At 47.8% G+C, this 20904-nt stretch overlaps 1 protein-coding gene across 3 annotated transcripts in view; it reads left to right on the top strand.

Annotated features, from left to right (window-relative positions):
* Positions 1 to 20904, top strand: part of EVA1C (eva-1 homolog C (C. elegans)) — a 102391-nt gene that overhangs the window by 55345 nt on the left and 26142 nt on the right. For all 3 annotated transcript variants that reach the window (XM_010862301.1, XM_010862300.1, XM_010862302.1), the window contains one exon: positions 9860 to 10012. In XM_010862301.1, coding sequence (XP_010860603.1) covers positions 9860 to 10012 — 153 coding nt within the window. The remainder of the gene's footprint in view (positions 1 to 9859; positions 10013 to 20904) is intronic.

Below are 20904 nucleotides of genomic sequence, written 5' to 3'. Positions count from 1 at the left end.
TTGAAGGCGTCAGAGCACAGGCTCAGTAGTCACGGCACCTGGGCTTAGTTACTGTGCAACATGTGGGATCCTCCCAGACCAGGGATCAAACCTGTGTCCCCTGCATTGGCAGCCAGATTCTTAGCCACTGGACCACCAGGGAAGCCCACCCCTGAGTTTTTAAAAAACTCCTTCCTAGTTTGTAAAACTCGGTGGTACTGATGCTAAAGGTACGGGGCGACAAGAGACTGCAATTGCTTTTCCCAAAAAATGGGGAGCTGGTTCTCTTTTTCAGAGGAGGGCTTGTTATGAGGCTCCCCCACCCCCTCAGCTGCGGGGCGGCTTGTTCTTCTGGGGGTGGCCGGTGGCACAATTACCGCCTGAGCCCACAGTGACAGATCTTTACGAGCTGGCTTCCTCCCACTCTCATCCTCAGTGGGCCATCCTGAAGCAGCATCTTTCCTGAGAGAAAGAAGAGGGCTTGGTGGGAGCAGCCTTTTCTGTCCTTTTTTTTTTCCGGCCATTGTATGCAGCGTGTGAGATCTCAGTTCCCCGACCAGCGATTGAGCCCGCGCCTCCTGCACTGGGAGCTTGGAGTGTTACCCACTGGACCTCCAGGGAAGTCTCCAGCCTCTTCCATGCTGAGTCTTGCACCTTTCTCCACTGACTTCCCCCCTTTCTAACGCACACCAGTTTTGTGGTTAACCAGTTGCAGTCCCAAAGTAATTGCTGTTCCATGAGGAGGTCACACCTCCAGGCATGGAGGGCCTGAGAGAAGTGTAGGTAATTACAGGTTCCTGGGAATACTTGAAAAACTTGTTGGAAAGACAGCAGTGTGCTAGCAAAGACATTTAGCCAACGGTCAGGGATGAAATTTTGGAAAATTCTGCACTGCCACCACAATGCAGTAATTCATTCAAACACACACCCAGACTCGCACTCACATGTGCCCCCCCACTGTCACACGCTCACAGTGCACACAGCTGGACTCTCACACATGCACACTATCACACCCATATTATACACATATGCATTGTCACTCATGTAGCCACACACTTACTCACAAGTACACACAATCACAGACTCCCACAAGTAGGTCCAGACTTTGCAGAACAGTCTACGCCACCCCCAGGAACTCTCACCAACTCCTCCCCCACTCAGTAGACTCAGGAAATTCATTTCTAGATGCCCACGCTCTTAGAGGCGCCTGATCTCAGAAATGACCACACCAGGGACTTCCCTGGTGGTCCAGTGGTTAAGACTCCACGTTCCCAGTGCAGGGGGATCAGTCCCTGATCCGGGAACTAGATCCTGCATGCGGCAACTAAAGATCCCTCGTGCTCTAACAAAGTCCCAGCACAGCCGAAAAAAACAAAAACAAAAAAAGAGCCCCCCCACCCCCAAAAAAGATGACACCCTTGGCCACACCCTTGTCTGCCTAAGCTTCGCCTTCTTTTCCACTTCTGCCAAGACACTTCTGCGAGATAGTGTCTCGCATCTTATGTCTGTTGGAAAACTGCTTATGATTAGAGGCTGGGCATGACCAGCATCTGAAAGAAGTGAAAAGGCCCTTGTGAGATCAGCAGGCCCCGGGAAAGCTGGTGCAGGGCCAAAGCCCTGTTTCTCCAGCGGGCAGTGAGGCCTGTCTGCCCACTTCACTTCATCAGACCCTCACTAAGCACTGCTGTGCACAAGTGTGGCCAGGTCCTGCTTATGAAGAGAACTCACGTCTGGCAGAGGGTTCATGGATGGTTGTTCTGTCTTGGGTGATTTCCATTGTCCCGTCACCCAGAAAACATTTATTGAGATCTTTCCATACTTGATCACGTCTTAGATTCTAGGCCAAACATCTCCTTTCCCCAGAAACACCCTCTCTCTTAAAAAAATATCTAAAGAAGACCCCTGTGCCCTTGATACTGTGCAGGAAGCTCAAAGAGGAATCGATTGACCTCAGTTCAGGGAAGACTTTCCCAGCAAGTGATGAAGAACTCCTGGCTGGGGTCAGGTCAGGACACAGGAAGCTCACTCCTTAGAGAAGCCTGCGGCCGGAGGTGCAGGGGCCTGGAGGGAGCAGAAAGAAGCACCAGGCAGAGAGCTGGGGCAGGATTCAGGGCCCTGATGGCCAGGGAGGAGGCGGAGTCTTCCTGTAGGGCAGCATTTAAGCAGGCAGTGTCCTTGGATGGGGTTGTAAAGCCCCCTCTGGCTGCCTTATGTGTAACAGACTAGAGGGGCGAGCCCTGTGTCTTAGTCCATCTGAGTTGCTATCACAAAATGCCATGAATGAGGTGTCTTACAATCAACAGAAATTTCTTCCTCTCAATTCTGGGTGCTGAGAAGGCCAGGATCAAGGTGCAGACTTGGTATCTTCTTACGACCTGCTTCTCATAGACAGCTGTCCTTTTTACTCTAACCACACTTGGCAGAAGGGCAAGGAATCTCTCTGGGGTCCCGTATGTAAGGGCACTAACCCCAATCATGAGGGTGCACCCTCATGACCTAAGCACCTTCCAAAGGCCCCACCTCCTGATGCCTAATCCCACTTCCTAATCACATGGGCATTAGGATTTCAGCAAGGGGATTTTAGGGGGACACAAGGGTTCAGACCAGAGCATCTTGTGTGACCTGGATGGACATTGGTGACCTGGGGCACTGAAGTTTGCTGGAGTTCCTATGAGCTGTTATGAAACAGTGTTGGCAGTGAGGTTGTCCCCACACCCTGCTCCCTCTTTTTCTGCAGCACTCACCTCCAGAGGCTCTTCTCCATGGCCCCAGTTCCAGTCCCTGCATAACACTCTGAGTGTCCAAAGGCCCCACTGCTGAGCCCAGGGCGCATGGAGCCAGCCTTACCATGGGAGCCAGCTCACCCGTCTCGGCCCGTCCTTACCTGTGCAGTGACAGCCACCCTGATGAAAGTGTTTATACCAGGGAGATTGGCTGAGGCTACAGATCAGGGCACATTTGTGTGTTGTGTGGAGAGTATTTTATCAGCAGTCCTCACTGGAATCTTCTTTCCTTGATTGTGTGCCATGCTTCACCTCGTCCTTAAATCTCATCCCTTTGGAGAATTTTTGGTTGCAGCAGGTCTTTGAATTTGGGGTTCATGTTCTTGTCTGCTTTGGGGCTGTCTGTGATCTTGGACAGTGGAAGGAAGTGTTCTGAGCCTCTATAACTCAATGGTAAAATAAAGATGATACATGATACACTTTCTATGCAGGGCTGCTGTAAAGAATAAAAATATAGTGCTGTGTGTAAAATGCTTAGCACAGGACCTGTCAGGGAGTTGAGTTCAGGGACTGGCAGCTGTTATCCCAAGGGGAAGATTAAAGTAAGTCTTTAAAAATTTTTTAATTTATATGTTTACTTGATTTTTGACTGCATGGGGTCTTCATTGCTGTGTGGGGTTTTCTCCAGTTGCAGTGAGAGGGACTACTCTCTAGGTGAGTGGGCTTCGCACTGTGGTGACTTCCCTTGTGGAAGACCATGGGATCTAGAGCATCCAGGCTTCAGTGGCTGCAGCACATTGGTTCAGTGGTTGCAGCTCTCAGGCTGTAAAGCATGGGCACCATAGTTTTGGTGCACGGATTTAGTTGCCCCATGGCGTGGAATCTTCCTGGACCAGGGATCAAACTCATGTCTCCTGCATTGGCAGGCAGATTCTTAACCACTGGACCACCAGGGAAGGCCTTAAGTAATTCTTGCTAAAGATAATGAATGACTGCAAGGCAGTGACATACCCATGATTGGGGATGGGGGGGTGTGCTCTGCCCTAGGGAATAGCAGGGTGCATTGTCTGTTGAGGACTTAAAAACAGCGTGCGTGTGTGTGCTCAGTCGCTTCAGTTGTGTCTGACTCTGTGACACTGTAGACTCTAGCCTGCCAGGCTCCTCTGCCCATGGGATTCTCCAGGCAAGAATACTGGAGTGGGTTGCCATGCCCTTCTCCAGGGAATCTTCCCAACCCAGGGATCAGACCTGCATCTCCTGAGTCTCCTGCATTGCAGGCAGATTCTGTACCACTGGAGAAGCCCCTAAAAACACAATAAAAGAGGCTAAATGGCTGTCTTTACGTTAATATTGTCATGCACTGGCAGCTGTAAATAATGTCAATAATAACATATTCCTATCAGGGAAAAGCACTGATGCTGAAAGCTTGGTTTCTGTGCACTGATGCTGAGTCGAATCTCAGAGGCAGAGTTTTGGGTGAAGTAGAAAAAGGATAGCTTTATTGCTTTGCCAGGGAAAGGGGGACACAGCAGGCTGTTGCCACAGAAAACTGCATGTCCCAACCCATGGGGATTTGGCGAGGAGTTTTATAGCAGTAGGTCAAGGGTGAGCTTGCTGATAGGATTAGGGCTCAGGTGGTGTTCTCTGGAATGAAGAATGCCAACACCTTCCAAAAGCTCTGAAGGATTGGAGAAGACTCTTGAGAGTCCCTTGAACTGCAAGGAGATCCAACCAGTCAATCCTAAAGGACATCAACCCTGAATATTCATTGGAAGGACTGATGTTGAAGCTGAAACTCCAATCCTTTGGCCACTGGATGCGAATGTTAGGTAGGTAGAATAGGGAAAAGGAGTCCAAAATGGTGGTGGCTACAAGACAAGGAAGGTCCGAGGACCACAGTGAAGACTTCAGGCAGAACAAACAGAACAAACAGCACTCCTGGCTAAGCCCAATTTGCATAGGGCAGGCCCAGGTGGAGGAAAAAACATATAAAAGGAGGAGCCAAAGCGCTTTCTCTGGGACTCTCTCTCCCGCGTGCGTGCACTCTCTCTCTCTCTCTCTCTTTCCCCCTCATCCCTCCCCTTGCACTCCTCCACTCTCTTCTCTTTGAGTCTTGGATTCTCCTGCTATCTTCTAAATAAAATGGAGCTGTAACACTGATTTGCCTAAGAGCTGTAGCATGGTTAGTCCAAGACCTGAGAGCTGTGACGCGCCGAGGGCTTTAATGTCCGTTGCTCCAAATCTTTGTTGTGTCGAGACAAAGAACCGAGGAACATACACTCGCGTGACACGAAGAACTGACTTATTGGAAAAGACCCTGATGCTGGGAAAGATTGAAGGCTGGAAGAGAAGGGGACGACAGAGGATGAGAGGGTTGGATGGCATCACCAACTCCATGGACAGGAGTTTGAGTAAACTATGGGAGTTGGTGATGAACAGGAAGGCCTGGTGTGCTGCAGTCCATGGGGTCACAAAGAGTCAGACACGACTGAGCAACTGAACTGAGCTGAACACCTTCCATTCATTGGGTTTTAGTTCTGTAAAGAGCTCGAAGACGTTGCTCTGTGTATCCCCTGAGAAGGAACCAGGACCCTCCCCCAAGGCTGCACTACTGTTTCTTGGCTGCTTTTCTCTAGTTTCCGCATTTCCTCTCTTCTCTGATTAGCAACTGTTCTAATCTGCCCTTTGCAGTTCAGGGAATATCATGGAGGCTGGAGTCTATTCCCTGCAAACCAGAAACAGGGGCCAGAAAGCCTTCCATGCCCAGGAGTCCCACAGGGCCCTGCTCGATTTTGTCGCTCCCCGTACCCATCTCTGAAAGGCCGCTGCTGATGGGCATATGTGTCTGTATATCGTTAAAGAGGAATGAATCGCACACATCGACCTCTAATTAGGAGGGAGAATTTGCCGCCTTTAAGCCTGGGTGGTTGTACCTCCACCCAGGCTCCTGGGTAGAGCATCCAAACCCACACGGATGTTGGCAGCACATTTCTGCAAAGGCTGCCCACACCTTTTCTCTTCTGATAACCATCGAGCACTCTGACTCAGCTCTGACACAAGTTCTAGCTCTCCAAGAAAAGCAGCAATTATGTTACTAGTATCATTGTTTTTAGAACCCAGAAATGTCACTCTTCAGTGACAGTGAGTTACTGTCGACTCACTGTCAGTGAGTTAAAATCGACTCCAGCCTCCATGACATTCCCAAGGAACCGAGAGACGCAGCAGCATACAGTGGCAACCCCAAGCATGCAACGTGACACTCACAGGTCCCTCCATTCCAGGAGTCGATTTGCCGGTAATCTGGGGACAGAAACCATTGGAGGCTTACATGGGGGTGTTGTGTTTCTCTGGGTGAGTTTTTGGCTTATACCGAGGCTGGTACCTTTAATCAATGGATCTTAAAAACCAGACAAATGGGGACTACTAAATACTACACTCCATGGGATCGCCGGAGTCGGACATGACTTAGCAACTAAACCACCACCACCACCAAATGCATTTCATGACATGCCTTAAAAAAGCTCTTCTAATTTTAAAAAGTTCTGATAAAAAAGAAAGAAACCATTCCTGCTCAGAAGTTTCCGGAATACTGAGATAAGGCTTGGTTTTCGTCCGGCCTTCTCCCTCCTCCTCTTCTGGCGAGCTCTGCCAAGGCAGGGCATTCCTAGCATTTTTGGTACTCTTCTAGTTAGAAGGGTGCTTGGGCTCATTTGGTGTGTCTACCCGGGCCCTCTGTTCTGCATCAAAGGCTGTCTCTCACACTGGGCCTTTGAAGTCAGGCAATATTTCGGTGTTGGTGGGATTTAGTGTTTGCTCATCAAAACTCTGAAGAACTCATAGCAGTGCGGATATGACTCACCGAAATCAGACCTTCCAATGTCAAGGTCAGACTCCATGTTCCTTTTATTAAGAAAAAGAAAACAAAACTTTTCTCGGCTCTAAGTTTAAACTGCTTTATTAAGGTTTCAGTGTTGGGTAAAGGACTTCTGAAACATTTGCTTAGTCATCACTTGACTTTTTCCTCCTCTGATGGGTCCTCACAGGTATGTGCAGATCCTAGACAGGATGGGGATTCTGGGAACATCTGTAACTTGCTTTCTGCTCTACATCTCTCACTCATGAATCTTCCCATCAACGTGTTCTAAGGAACCATTGCCCAAGTTTTCCAGCACCGGAGCTGATGGTAATCTTGAGATACTAAAATTTTTCCTTCAAGCACTTCAAAAGCTTTGCCTCACTGCTCCTTCTGTGTTTTTAGGCATGGGGATTTACAAGTTACCGAAAGGTGGAATTTCTACTAGGAAATTATTTTCTTTCATGTTTTAAGATTGGGACTTAAGCATCGGTAATTCCAGGATATGAAGGTCCCACTGGCCACCTTTGCCCTGATGTTTACTGCTCTCGCCTTCTCCTTCAGGGAATTTCAGAATGGTTTGATCGCAACCCAGAGTAAGAAAAACATTTTGCCTTTTGGCCCAACATAACCACACACAACTAAAAGGAATCCGTTATTAAACAGTGTTTATCTTTACTTTGTATGATGTGCTTTGATGTTTTCTGAACTATTCTTTGTTTGTTTTTTTTTTAATTTCTAATCGTGACTCACTAAACTGATTTCATGATGGGCCTCAGATGACAACTGGAAAACTTTGATTTGAGGGATCAGCCTGCACCTCCAATCCAGGAGAGAAAAGTGGAATAAAAACATGAGTGGGAGAGAGAAATAAAAGGGTGGGCGTGGGGGCGATGGGAGGTGTGGACTAGCTTTCCTTGTTCTTCCTCCCCATCCTGGAATTTAGCTCCTGTTTGCTAGGGACACCAGTGCTTGTCTGGCTGAAAGGTGTGCCCCTGGTTGCCATTTCAAAATAGAAAAAAACTAGGATTGAGGTGATAGAGTGGGGCTAACATTTTTTCATGATTTTTTTTAATAAAAATATTTAGATGGGGGCGGGAGAGAACCACACATGCAAAGAAATAACCATGGTCCCCCTCAGGTTTTCCTCTGCTTTTATTTTGCAAAGTCCAAAATAAGTGGGAGGCTAAGAAAAGATATTTATCACATGTAAGAGAGGAAAGTTCAAAAGTTAGCATCCAGCATCTGTGAATCCTTCCTACAAACGATTTTCTAAAAATCCAAAGCATAACATGCAAAGGATAAGAAGAGGTGGTTCACAGAAGGGCTGTTTTGATTATTAAATTCACTGTGACATACCAAGATCCTAGAACAAGGCCCAAGTTCAGAGAAAGGGCTCAGTAAATATTAGCTGTTGTTATTTTAAAAATATCTTTGTTGGGGCTTCCCTAGTGGTCCAGTGGCTATGACTCCACCCTCCCAATGCAGGCGGCCTGGGGTTCGATTCCTGGTCAGGGAACTAGATCCCACATGTCACAGCTGAGAGTTTGCATGTTGCAACTAAAGATCCCACAGGCCAACGAAGACAGAAGATCCTGCAACTAAGACCCAGCACAGCCACATAAATAAAAATAAGACAGAAATGTCTTTGCTGAGGTATAATTTACATAGCATAGCGTTCACTTAAGTGTCCAGCTCAACTATTTTTAGTAGCTGTACTGAGTTGTGCAACTAGCCCATCAGTCCAGCTACAGAACCTTTCCATCCTCTCCAAACGCTTCCCGGTGTCCGTTTGTCATGGTCACTTCATGTCCCCAACCCTCAGCCTCAGAAAACCGCAAACCTTTGCTCTGTCTCTACAGGTTTGCCTTTTCTGGATATCTCACAGAAATGGAACCACATATTAGGTAGTCTTTTGCATCTGTGGTGTTATGATTTTTAGTACTAGTATTATAATGTATTATTATTTAATATTAAGTACTATTATTACTTAAAAAATACTGCTGCTGCTGCTAAGTCGCTTCAGTCGTGTCCAACTCTGTGTGACCCCATAGACGGCAGCCCACCAGGCTCCCCCATCCCTGAGATTCTCCAGGCAAGAACACTACTACTTAAAAAAATCCATTCATTAGTAAACATTTAAATTAATTGAATTTTTTTTGGGTATACTCCATAAAAAAAACCCAGTGAAGTCTATTTTCTCCAGGATGCAGTTATAATGTCACCTCTGTATAATGTTGCAAAGAGAATTTCACTATGGTACTCAGATTAAACAAACTTTTATTAAATTCTTTGGGGACTAACCAACCATGAGCTGGAATCTTCCTCTCCTGGGACCCCCGCCAGCAAGAGGGCCCGTTGTTCCCGAATTGCCGAACTTGGAACCAGCTCTTCACACCTCCAAAGAGGGGTTCTTTTTTTTTTTTTTTTCATATTCTTTTCCATTAGGGTCTATCACATGCTGCTGGCTGTAGTTCCCCATGCTGTGAGATAGGACCTTGTGTTTCAAGGAGGGATCGTTCACAGACATGGTGCCTTGTTTTTTGCTCCTAGAAAAGGAAGTAATTTGCTTGTCCATATTTTCTCTGTCTCTTGGTAGATACACAAATGGGATGTGAGAATGCTGTGAAGTTGGGTGGAGAGGTTTAGCTGGACTCCCTCTGAGATTATTCTTGGTCTTTACCTGTGTGGGGGCTTCCCAGGTGACACTAATGGTAAAGAACCCTCTTGCCAATACAGGAGACTCAAGAGACGCGGGTTCAATTCCTGGGCCAGGAAGATCCCTGGAGGAGGAAACGGCAACCCCTCCAGGATTCTTGCCTGGGAAATTCCATGGACAGAGGAGCCTGGCAGGCTACAGTCCATGGGGTCGAGAAGAGATGGACACGACTGAGGGACTGAGCACGCAGCTGTGTGGGTCCCTAGATGACATTTGAGAAAAGGCTCCCTTGAACCAAGAAATCTGTGTCTTCAGGTGGGGAGGGAGAGGAACTCCCTTTATGGCCAGGCTTGTCCTAGGACTGGCCCAGCACACCCTGGCCTCTTCACCCTGACGTCTCTCCTCCTCCTCAGTTTGGTCCTTGGCGTAATCCCTGGGGCTCTACCCTGGTCCACTCATTGCTCCCTCCCGCCCCCTGCAGAAGGCTCACAGGGTCAGAGAGCCCCTGGCAGGCAGGGCCACACCGTCTGTCCCCTTCCGGGGGTGCAGCCCCACAGAGGATGGGAGCCTCCTGGGATGCGGGCAATGCTCACGGAGTCCTTCTGGGGAAGCTGATGGTGCCGCTGATTTTGGTTTCTGCTTCAGATGAGTTAAAAAACAAAACTGTGTGTGAAGACCACGAGCTGAAACTGCACTGCCACGAGTCCAAGTTTCTCAACATCTACTCTGCGACCTACGGCAGGAGGACCCAGGAGAGGCATGTCTGCTCCTCGGAAGCCGAGCGGCTCCCCCCCTTTGGTAAGTGTCTTATGTGGGTGCTATCAGGTTGCTGTTGGGGAGACTGGGGCTCTGGTCCCCACTGGCTGGTACCCTGGCTAGAGAGAAAGTCAAGGGCAAGGGGAACCACTCACCAGGGTCTGCCTCCTTCTGCCCCCCCCCACCACCGCTCCTTGCGTAATCAGTCTGTCTTTGAGTTAGTCTGCACCTCATCATTATTGAGTGCCTACTGTATGCAAGGCCCATTCCAGGCTTGGGAGATCATTAGTGACCGACAGTCTATCTGGAGCTGACCTTCCCGCAGTGGACAAGGATGCTACACGAAAGCAGATAATGCACGAGTGAATACATCACATTTCAGGTGCTGATAAGCATTAGGGGTACAAGCACGTGAGGAAAGGAGAGAGGGCAGGCCGGCAGGTGGGGGGTACTGCAGGGAGGCACAGGGTAAAGGGGTGATGGGCATGCTGAGCAGAGATGCGAGGAGGAGAGCTTGCAGACCCTGGGGAAGGTGTCCAGGTGGAGAGAAGAGCCTGTGCAAGGCTCTGAGCCTGTAGGCTGAAGAAGAGCTCACGAGTCATTCTGAGAAATCTGCAGTGTGGAGCCAAGACGACGTCTGAAAGGCCATCATTCAAGTGAAAGTGAAGGGGTTAGTCGCTCAACTGTGTCTGACTCTTTGCAATCCCATGGACTGTAGCCCACCAGGCTCCTCTGTCCATGGGATTCTCCAGGCAAGAATACTGGAGTGGGTTGCCATGCCTTCCCCCAGGGGATCGCCCCTCCAGGGATCGAACCCAGGTCTCCTGCATTGCAGGCAGATTCTTTACCATCTGAGCCACCAGGGAAACATTCCACCCTTCAAAGTCACCTTCTATTATCATTAGGGTTCTCCAGAGAAACAGAACCAGTAGGTGGTAGATAGATAGACTGCTTTTAAAAAATTGACTCACGCAGTTGTGGGGCCTGGCAAGTTTGAATCTGCAGGGCAGGTTGGCAGTCTGGAAAAGCAGGTAAGAGTTGATGTTCAGTCTTGAGTCTGAATTCCACAGGACAGCAGACTGGAAATATGGGTAGAGTTTTGTATTTCAGCCTGGAGAAAAGCTTTTTCAGATGACCTGTCTTTGCTCTTAAAGCCTTCCATGGGTCGGTTGAGCTCCACTCAGGTTATGGAGGGTGACCTGCTTTGCTCAAAGTCTGCTGATTTAATGTTAGTCATATCTTTTTAAAATTTAAATGCGGTGTTTCAGGTGTACAGCAAAGTGATTCAGTTTTATATACATGTGTGCTCAGTCACTCAGTTGTGTCTGACTCTTTGGGATCCCATAGGCTGTAGCCCACCAGGCTCCTCCATCCATGGGATTCTCCAGGCAAGAATACTGGAGTGGGTTGCCATTTCCCCCTCCAGGGGATCTCCCCACCCGAGGATCAAATCTGCGTCTCTTGCGTCTCCTGCACTGGCAGGTGGATTCTTTACCTTTTGCCACCTTTTACAGATTCTTTTCCATTGTAGGTTATTACAAGATACTGAGTATAATTCCCTGTGCTATACAGCAGGTCCTTGTGGTTTATCTATTTTAGATGTAATGCGTCTGTTAACTCCAGATCCCTAATCTATCCCATCTCTTTACTCCTGTGATAATCATAAGTTTATTCTCTATGTCTAATGTCAGTCGTATCTTAAAAATGCCTTCGAAACAACATCTAGACTGGTGTCTGACCAAACCCCTGGGCACCGTAGTCTGGCTGAAATGACACACGAAGTGAACGATCCCAGTCCCCAGTCTGCGGTGGTGAAGCAGCCTCGCCTAGACCCTCCGTGTTACCAGGGAGAACAGACTCGATTGGGAAACAGCAAAAAAGGTGCACTTCACTCATCAAATCTGAAACGAGCTCCTTGATGTGTTAAATTGCTAGAGTGGATCCCTGGATCACATGTGAAATGAAACATTAATTTTAAAAAGAAATTCATGTGTAAGTGATATCTTGGATCTGGGGGGGAGGTGGGGGAAGGAAAGAAAGTGACCTAGTCACACAGGCAGACTCTCTAGAGGGAGAACCAAAAACCAGTTCACAAGGAACACGTGTCCCATGTCTCCGAGGCCCCTCGCCCAGCATTCAGGGAAGGAAGGCCCTTGGTCGGGAGGGTGGAGGGTGTCTGAAGGGCAGCCCAGCAGACAGCAGAAGCAGCCTGAAGTGGGCATCTGGCCTCTCTTAATTAGCCCCCATTTTAACAGGCTTGGCTGCCATGTGGGTAGAGAGACACTCACGAGGGTGGCTCCCCCTGTCTGTCCATGCCTGGGGCCCCAGCAAGTGACCTGTGAGTTTGGAAACTCCAATTTCCCTCTCGTATAACATCTGCAAGCGTTCATGTCTCTACCCCGTCCTCCCTTGTTCCTGATGCTGCGTTAGATCAAGGGACCATTGCCTGGTCGTCTCAGGAGGCCCCCTGCCCCTAGACATGGCTTTCCCCCCAGGGTGGCCGGAGGCAGCCTTCTAAAGGGCCAGTCTGATCACTGACCCCTTGCACGTCCTTCAGGGGCTCCCTGTGTCCTCTAGTTTGCTTAGCTGAACAAGGCACCCCGGATAACTCGACCTCTATCTACAGAAAGGAATTACACTTCTTAACCTTGGTGTGGGGTCACTTAATATTAATCAGGGGTTCTTCTGAGCAGAAGTTGGTAGATCCACATGCTGGCTGAATGACATGTTCTGGAAGTCGCTGCCTTACATTCCTGGGAAGTTGCATTCAGGAGTTAGGTTAAAAGTGAAAAGTCATCAGCCAAAGAAAACATTAACAGACACTGTGGCTAAAAGACAGGTTCCCATGGAGAGTTCAAGGAATCCTCGGGTCAGTCGTGAATAAGCCTGTTGACTCGGGGAAAAGTCTGTGAATGGGACACTGAGCCCTTGGCTTGGCTGGTCAGCTTTAAAAGCTTGAAGCCCTGCCCGAGTCACATCGTAAAACCCCTGCCCTCTCCCCTCACCACCCCCACAACTGCATTCATGAGCCGACACCCAGTGTCAGAGACCCACAGGCGCTGAGCTCTGCCGTGTGAACGGGTCCAGGGGAACATGAAAGGGTCCTTGAAAGTGCCCATCCATCTCACCATCTTGGGTCCCTGTCCACTCACCATCTCAAATGCCCATTGATTTTTTTTTTTTAGCAGCAAAAGCATTTTGTATCAGAATATAGCCAATCAACAGTGTTGTGGTAGTTTCAGGGGAACAGCAGAGGGGCTCAGCCATACATGTACATGGATCCATTCTCCCCCAAACCTTCTCCCACTCAGGCTGGAAGTGCCCGTTCATCTTGTCTCCCAGCTCCCTGTGGAGGCCTCAACTCGGTGCTCGCCTTTCGGGTTAGCACCGAAGGGCGGGACTGTGCATGTATGCGGAGCCAGGAAACCTTGGCTTCCTGGGCCAATGAACTTTCTTAATCTTACTGAATGCTAAGAAATTCTCTACTCCTCGGCACAGGTAAACTGTCCATGAAGGCTTTAAACCGCACTTGGCGTGTTTGTCCCACAGAATCGTCAGTTTCCCATCTGGTGTAAGCACACTTTAATATCCCCCACTTTAGAAAGCTGGACTCCCTCTTTTGACCCCATGCCCCTTCCGCTGCATCTGCAAGTCTTGTGGGCACTCCCTGCTCTCAGGATCCCAAATCCAGCCCGTTTGCTCCCAGCCCACTCTGGACTTCTCTCATCTAGATCATCTGGGCCTCCTCCCTTCTCCTTGATTCTGTTCCCTCCCTTAGCCACTTCTTTGTTAGCAGTTGGAAGGAGCTTTTCTAAGGCAACTCAGATCACAGCCCCCCACTCTGTCTTCTGTAATTAGAATAAATCCAGTCCCCAGTTGTGGTCCCGCCTCTGGAGCCCTCCACACTCATTCACACCACAGTGCCTTTGCACAAGCTCTGCCTTTGGGCTGGGATGTTCTCACCCCACATCTTTGTATGGTCAGCTTCGTTTCATCATTCGGGAGTCCGCTCGGACATCATCTCAGAGATCTTCCGAGGCACCCTGCCACCATGGCACCTCGCCCTGGTCTCCGCCTCGAGCTGTCCTTGTCTGACTGTCTTCACAGTCTGGAGTCACTTAGGTGCTTGTGGTCTCTCTGCCCAGGAGCAGGCCAGCACTGCAGAGGTGCTGTGTGTCTCTGCCATGAGGATTCCCAGCCAGCAGAGCAGGGCCTGGCCCAGAGTAGGTACCCGAGTGAATCTTAAGCCCCATGAATGAATTAGAACCACCCCTACCCTGTTCCTAAGTGAGGCGCCTACGCTGGGCTCAGCAAGTGGATGGTTGCCGGCTTGGTATGTGGGCCTGGTGTTGTCATAGCTTCCAACCTCTCGGGAGATACTGAAAATCTGATTTTTTTTTTAAATGTAAAGTTTCCCAACTTTTAAAATACTGTGAGAGCCAAATAAAACATGCCTACAGGCCCCATCCGGTCCAAGGGCCGCCGGCGTGAGAGCTGTGCTCTCGGTTCCCAGTTATTACTGTGGCTCAGCCTTAGCGCTTTGAAGAAGGAGAAAGGGCTGTTTATTTTTGGCCCTGGAACCTGGCATGAACTTGGAATGATAGCTGCCTGAACGCCAAGTGGTCAGGGCTCGCCGTGGGCCTCTGCAAGGGGACGTGTGTGCTTTTCCTCTTGTGATATAAGCTAAAGTCTGGGGCAGTCCCGCAGGCTCGGAGTCTGGGTACCCAGTGCAGATTGGCACACGCAGTCAGGAAGCAGAGCGGAGCAAGGCTTCAGCTCTCAGTTACTCGGCAAGAGGATGAGGCGGTTACGTAGCATCACGGACTCAGTGGACGTGAACTTGAGCAAACTCTGGGAGACAGTGAAGGACAGGGAGGCCTGGCGTGCTGCAGCGTTACTAGCCACTGTGCTCCAGAGGCTATTGCAATGTAATGAAATACTCCCAAGTTTAATGGCTCAAAACAAAAACAAACAGTTAGCGCCTCACAGTTTCTGGGGGGCAGGGGTTCCAGGGTAGCCTGGTTGGGAAGTTCTTATTTAGGGTCTCGTGAGGCCTCGCGGAGTTGCAGCCAGGCTTTCGGCTTGAGGTGCGGTCATCTGAGGGCTGAGCATCCAAGGAGGCTCCCTTATGTGATGCACAGGTTGGTGCTGATTGTTCATGGGTGGCCTTGGTTCTCTCAACTTGGGTCTCTTGAGCGTCCTTGCAACATGGCAGCCGGCTTTTTCCAGAGCCCGAGAGGCAGAGGAGCAAATGGAAGCCACACCCTGTCACCTCTCCAGAGTCTGCCGTCACAGAGACCAGCTGATTCCTCGAGGGAGGAGCCTACATGTGGATGTGAGTTCCGTGGAGGGCCATCCGGAAGGCTGTTGTGGGCTGAACTGTGTCCCCCTAAAATCCCCTTGTCGACGTCCTAACCCCCAGTACCTCAGAATGTGACTGTTTGAGGAGATGCGCCTTTAAAGCAGTGACTAATTTGAGGTAATATAAGGAGGGCCCTCATCCAGTGTGACCGCTGTCCTCACAGGAAGGGGAGCTCAGGACACGGGTGCACACAGGGAAGACACCGTGAGGGCGCAAGGAGAGGTCGGCCACTTGCAAGAAAGGGATCCTCAGAAGGGGCCAACCCGCAGGATAGCTCCAGCTTCCCGCCTCAGAACTGAGAGGACACAGAAGTCTATTGTTTAAGGCACCCAGTGTGTGTTCTCTGTTACTGCAGCCCCAGGAACTAACACAAAGGCTGATCATCACAGCTTTCAAGCAAAAAAATTAGAAAGAACAGCAAGGCTGATGACCACGCCAGCTGTCAAAAAAGTGATGCTTTTGAACCATGGTGTTGGAGAAGACTCCTGAGAGTCCCTTGGACTGCAGGGAGATCCAACCAGTCCATTCTAAAGGAGATGAGTCCTGGGTGTTCATTGGAAGGACTGATGTGGAAGCTGAAACTCCAATACTTTGGCCACCCAATGCGAAGAGCTGACTCATTTGAAAAGACCCTGATGCTGGGAAAGATTGAGGGCAGGAGAAGAAGGGAACTTCAGGGTATAAGATGGTTGGATGTCATCACCGACACGATGGACATGAGTTTGAGTAAGCTCCAGGAGTTGGTGATGGACAGGGAAGCCTGGTGCACTGCAGTACATGGGGTCTCAGAGAGTCAGACACGACTGAGCGACTGAACTGAACTGAACTGAACTGTCATACAAATTTAAACACAGATCTGGTGTCTCTATTGAAGGCGATGATGCAAAGACATTTCTGAAAGATCTTCAGGCAAGTCAGATCCTTCAGAACTTACAGCTCCTTTTGGGATTCCCCTGGAGGTTCAGTGGTTAAGACTCTGAGCTTCCAATGCAGGGGGCACGGGTTTGATTCCTGATCAGGGAACTAAGATCCCACGTGTCACGTGGTGCAGCCAAATTTTTTTTTTAAAAAGAAAGAAGTTATGGCTCCTGTATTGGAAAAGAAACTGAAAGAAAATAAAAAAGTGGCTGATCAGCGCTGGTCTCAGAGAAACCCCTGTGGAGCAGCATCTGACACAAGAAAGGATACGCCTTCCCACAGACCTGGGCATGGACTCTGGAAGGCAGGCTTCCAGAAAGCTCCCTGGGTGTCCACCATGGCACGTCATTTCCTGCAGCAGTTATACTTTCTGGGTGGGCTCCAGGGGTGCTATTTCCTTAATAAGAGAGTGAGAAAAACCACACAGTGGGTCTCAAAGGCTGGACTAAGGCCACCCCACGGCCAAGTGTGGGCAGGCCTGGACTTTTCAGCCAAAGATCAAGGTGCCAGGGGCTCCCACTGCCAAGACAGTCTCGTAAGAGCAACCCGCCTAATTATCTAAATAAACACAGGTTGTAAAGAGCGATTAAATGCAATTTCAGTGTGAAACGGTAGCCAAAAATATAAAAATTAAATAGTTGAGTATCTTGTTATCACATGTATTGGGGCGGAGGGTAGTTTGCCAGGCAGAGAGGTGCAAACAAAATCAGGCTGGGAGGGAAATAACCACTTAAAAAAAAAAAAAGAATCTTGCCAATGGTTCAGCGCTCAGTGTCAACAAGGAAATGGTCAGAGCTACATAGGACCTGAATTACCTTGGGCCTCTTCCTAAAAATACACCGTGGGTTCTTTCACCCTCACCAAGATAAATTCTTTTGCTCCCAGGGTAACTGTGAGTGCAGAAGCCTGTCTCTGCAAATCACACTGGTCACAGGACCTCCTGGGTCCAAGAGGATTGTGGTCTTGCAAATAGAGTCTTCCCCACACTCTTCCTCTGTTAGCCTTAAGAAATATGGTCAGGCACACATCCTAAGAAAATATAAAGTTTCTGGGGCTCTCAGACATTTCTGGCAAGAGTGTGAATTGATACAACCCTTCTGAACGGCTTGGCAGCATGTATCAAAAGCTTTAATATTTTGAATCCCCTTTGACAAAGCAATCTACTTCCAAGAGTTAGAAACCGTCATGCTCGTGTGCAAGTATTTGGCTCTAAGGATGTTTCACGCACAATTCTTTATGGCATTAAACAATGGAAACCATCGGAACATCTACCAATAGGGTGTTGTAAATAGAGCTGACACATTTATAAAGTGAGAAACTATACAACTCTTTAAAATGATGCTTCTGTTAAAAAATTTTCATAAATATGCTAATAAATGAGGAAAAGCAGCATACAGAGTCATATGTATATGATCCATTGAGGGGGAAGGATATTTAAATATAGAAAAGTGACTAGAAGGATGCTCTTTAAAGGTTAGCCATTGTTTTTCTTGATTATGGAATTTACTGAGGATTTTTATTTTCCTGGTTTAGCAGTACTTGTGGTTTTCAAGTTTTCGGCTATAAACATGTATTTGAAACAGAAAAAAATAGTAGCTTACAGAAAAAACAATAATAGTTGTTGGACTTCCAAGAATAACTTCATTATTCTTTTGTTACTTCTTTTGAATATAGGTGGCTTATACGGAAGTCATACAGCTCATTCTCAATCTTGAGATGTAGGGTTTTTTCCAATTGATAAATGTGCTAATAATAGATAAATTTCCAATTGATAAATGTCCAAATAATAATAAGGCTCCTAAAGACAGCAAAAATATTCATAATCAACCCTGTGCACCCACAAAGCAATGAAAAATAGTAAAAAAAAAAAATGAACTACAGGGGACTGCTGCTGCTGCTGCTAAGTCACTTCAGTCGTGTCCGACTCTGTGCAACCCCATAGACAGCAGCCCACCAGGCTCCTCCGTCCATGGGATTCTCCAGGCAAGAACACTGGAGCGGGTTGCCATTTCCTTCTCCAATGCAGGACAGTGAAAAGTGAGAGTGAAGTCGCTCAGTCGTGTCTGAATCTTAGCGACCCCATGGACTGCAGCCCACCAGGCTCCTCCGTCCATGGGACTTTCCAGGCAAGAGTACTAGGGAGATAAATTAGGAGTTTGGGATTAACAGATACACACTACTATACATAAAGCAGGTAAGCAACAAGGACCTACTGTGTAGCACAGAAAACTACATTCAGTGTCTTGTAATAACCTGTAATGGCAAAGGATCTGAAAAAGAACGTATATGTGTAACTGAATCACTTTGCTATACGCTTGAAACGAACGCAACATTGTAAATTAATCCTACTTCAATAAAAAAGTTTAAGTAAACGGGAAGAAAATTCAAAGGATATATCTTTACTCCTAGATAAACTTCCCATAGCTCCTGGGGCAAATTGAGGTATACAAAAGGATCATTTATCATTACATTTGCAGAAAAATTTACATTTCTGAAAAAAATTACCCCAGAGACACTCATATTGAAAATCTGTCTTCTATCCAGATATGAATTTTGTTTTTCTTTTTAAGAAAGTTCATTTTGTACGCTTTCATTTCAAACCAATGTAAACTCACAAAAACTTGGAAAGTATCTTAAAATCAATAGGGGGGAAAAATTCTTTCTCATCAGCCAAAAATAGCCCCCTGAGAATCTTAGTGATTCTCCTTCCAGTATTTGTGTGTGTAGTATATAGTATATCTCATCATTCCATATGCCTGTTTTCACTTGAAAGAACCAAAGAAGGCATTTAGTTCAGACTGTAAATTATCTAAGTCCCAAAGGCCTTTTGTAGAAGTACCGCTTTCCCATCTGAGGTAGTGGCCCGATGTCAGTCACGGTAACTGACGAACACCGGATGCTGCCACTGGGCCCTCTAAATGTACCCTTCGTGCAGTACTCATGCCAGCCAGTAAATCAGCACTGCTCTCCGTATGGTCACTGTCCCGCTGAGGAAACAGGCTCAGCGAGGGAGCTCATTCAACCTCAGCGACAGCTGGTGAGAGCAGTTCACATTTATGTGCGCTCTGACTCCTGCAGTTGCTTTGCACAAGTCTCACAGAAAGACGGTAAAAATGATGTTCCTGTAGCTCTGGGGGAGGAACACAGAGTCTCAGGGAGTTGAACAGATAGTAGGTTCTGGGCAAACAGCAGAGAAACCCCAGAGCCCTCCAGGAGCTCCCCATCCAATGACAGATCCAGGCACAAAAGCGGCTAAGGGAACACAACGCGACTCACAGGGAGCGCCCACTGCAGACCCAGCTCCATGCAGCAGCCCGCTCGGTGGGGCAGCCCATGTCCTGGAAACCCCTACCCTCGCCCCTCAGGCTCGGGGCTGGTAGCCTCTCTCTGCTGTTCCTCCTCAGGGCCCTGCACCATCCTTTGAGGGGTTCATATCCCATTCACGCCTTTGTAAAGTCTCTTTATCAAGCCCACTTTACGTGGTCTGATTTGAGCCCTGGGTGGGCTGCCAGAACACTGTTCAGGCTGTTAGTCTTTACTCTTCACAGAGACATGCTTGATGCTCTGGCACTTCAAAACCTCTCCTTCCATCCTCAATGGCTGCCTGACTTGCTCAGTTTACTTTTCTGTCATTTATGAGAACCCCACCAAATTTAGCCCAGCAAGATGCGTCCTTTAGACTGAAGTATTCAGACGCAGTCAGAAAACAGATGCAAGTTGCCAAGTAGAACTGACCCAGGGGCCAACAAGAGGATGACAGCTTCCGACGGCCCCTCCAGGCAGCTTTTCTCAGCGTAGATTCGAACTCATGGGTCACCCTCCCAGAACACATTCCAAAGCCAGGTGTATGGGATGTTTGCATTTCCTGGTGTCCAGGCCAGTCCACCGGTCCATTCACTGAATTCATCATTGTTGGCTGCCTACCGTGTGCCATGCACTCCAGTGATCAGGCATTGTGGGATTGGACTTGGCAAATAAACCAGAACCTTCATGAAGATATTCAGATCAAGTGCCTTCATAATAATGTTCCTCATCATTTGTTGAGATATACGTATTACATACTTTTAGGTATATAACATGGAGAAGGAAATGGCAACCCACTCCAGTGTTCTTGCCTGGAAAATCCAACGGACAGAGGAGCCTTGTGGGCTGCAGTCCATGGGGTAACAAAAGAGTTGGACATGACTTAGCAACTAAACCAAACAAGCTATGTTGCAAAAATATGTACATATATATTAATATATATGCCCATATATATACACACACACATTTATACATATATGTTTATATGGTCCATATAAGCATGCTCCATATATTATTATATGTGAGAATATAAAATAAACACATATAAATAAATATATCTAGTTTATATGTTTCATATATGTGTGTATGTATTTATTTAATCGTCATTTCCTTAAGATCATTGTCTTCCCACCTCTCTGGTGTTTACCACAGATTCTTGCTTTCAACTGGACTCTTATGGATCTCTAAAATATTAATATAAGAGGGAGAGATGGAACTTCTCTGAGATGTGAGCTTCCCCACCTTTATCTAGCTGCATATTGTTATATAAACAACTTATGATACTAATAATATATCATATTCTCTGTATATTTTCTATGAAATATAAGATGTATAATCAACAACCTATCTC

This window comes from Bison bison, unplaced genomic scaffold (assembly GCF_000754665.1).
Source record: "Bison bison bison isolate TAMUID 2011002044 unplaced genomic scaffold, Bison_UMD1.0 scf7180017864481, whole genome shotgun sequence".
NCBI classification, from domain to species: Eukaryota; Metazoa; Chordata; class Mammalia; order Artiodactyla; family Bovidae; genus Bison; species Bison bison.
The sequence above is the reverse complement of the archived record's forward strand: the minus strand, read 5'-3'. Positions and strand labels throughout refer to the sequence as shown.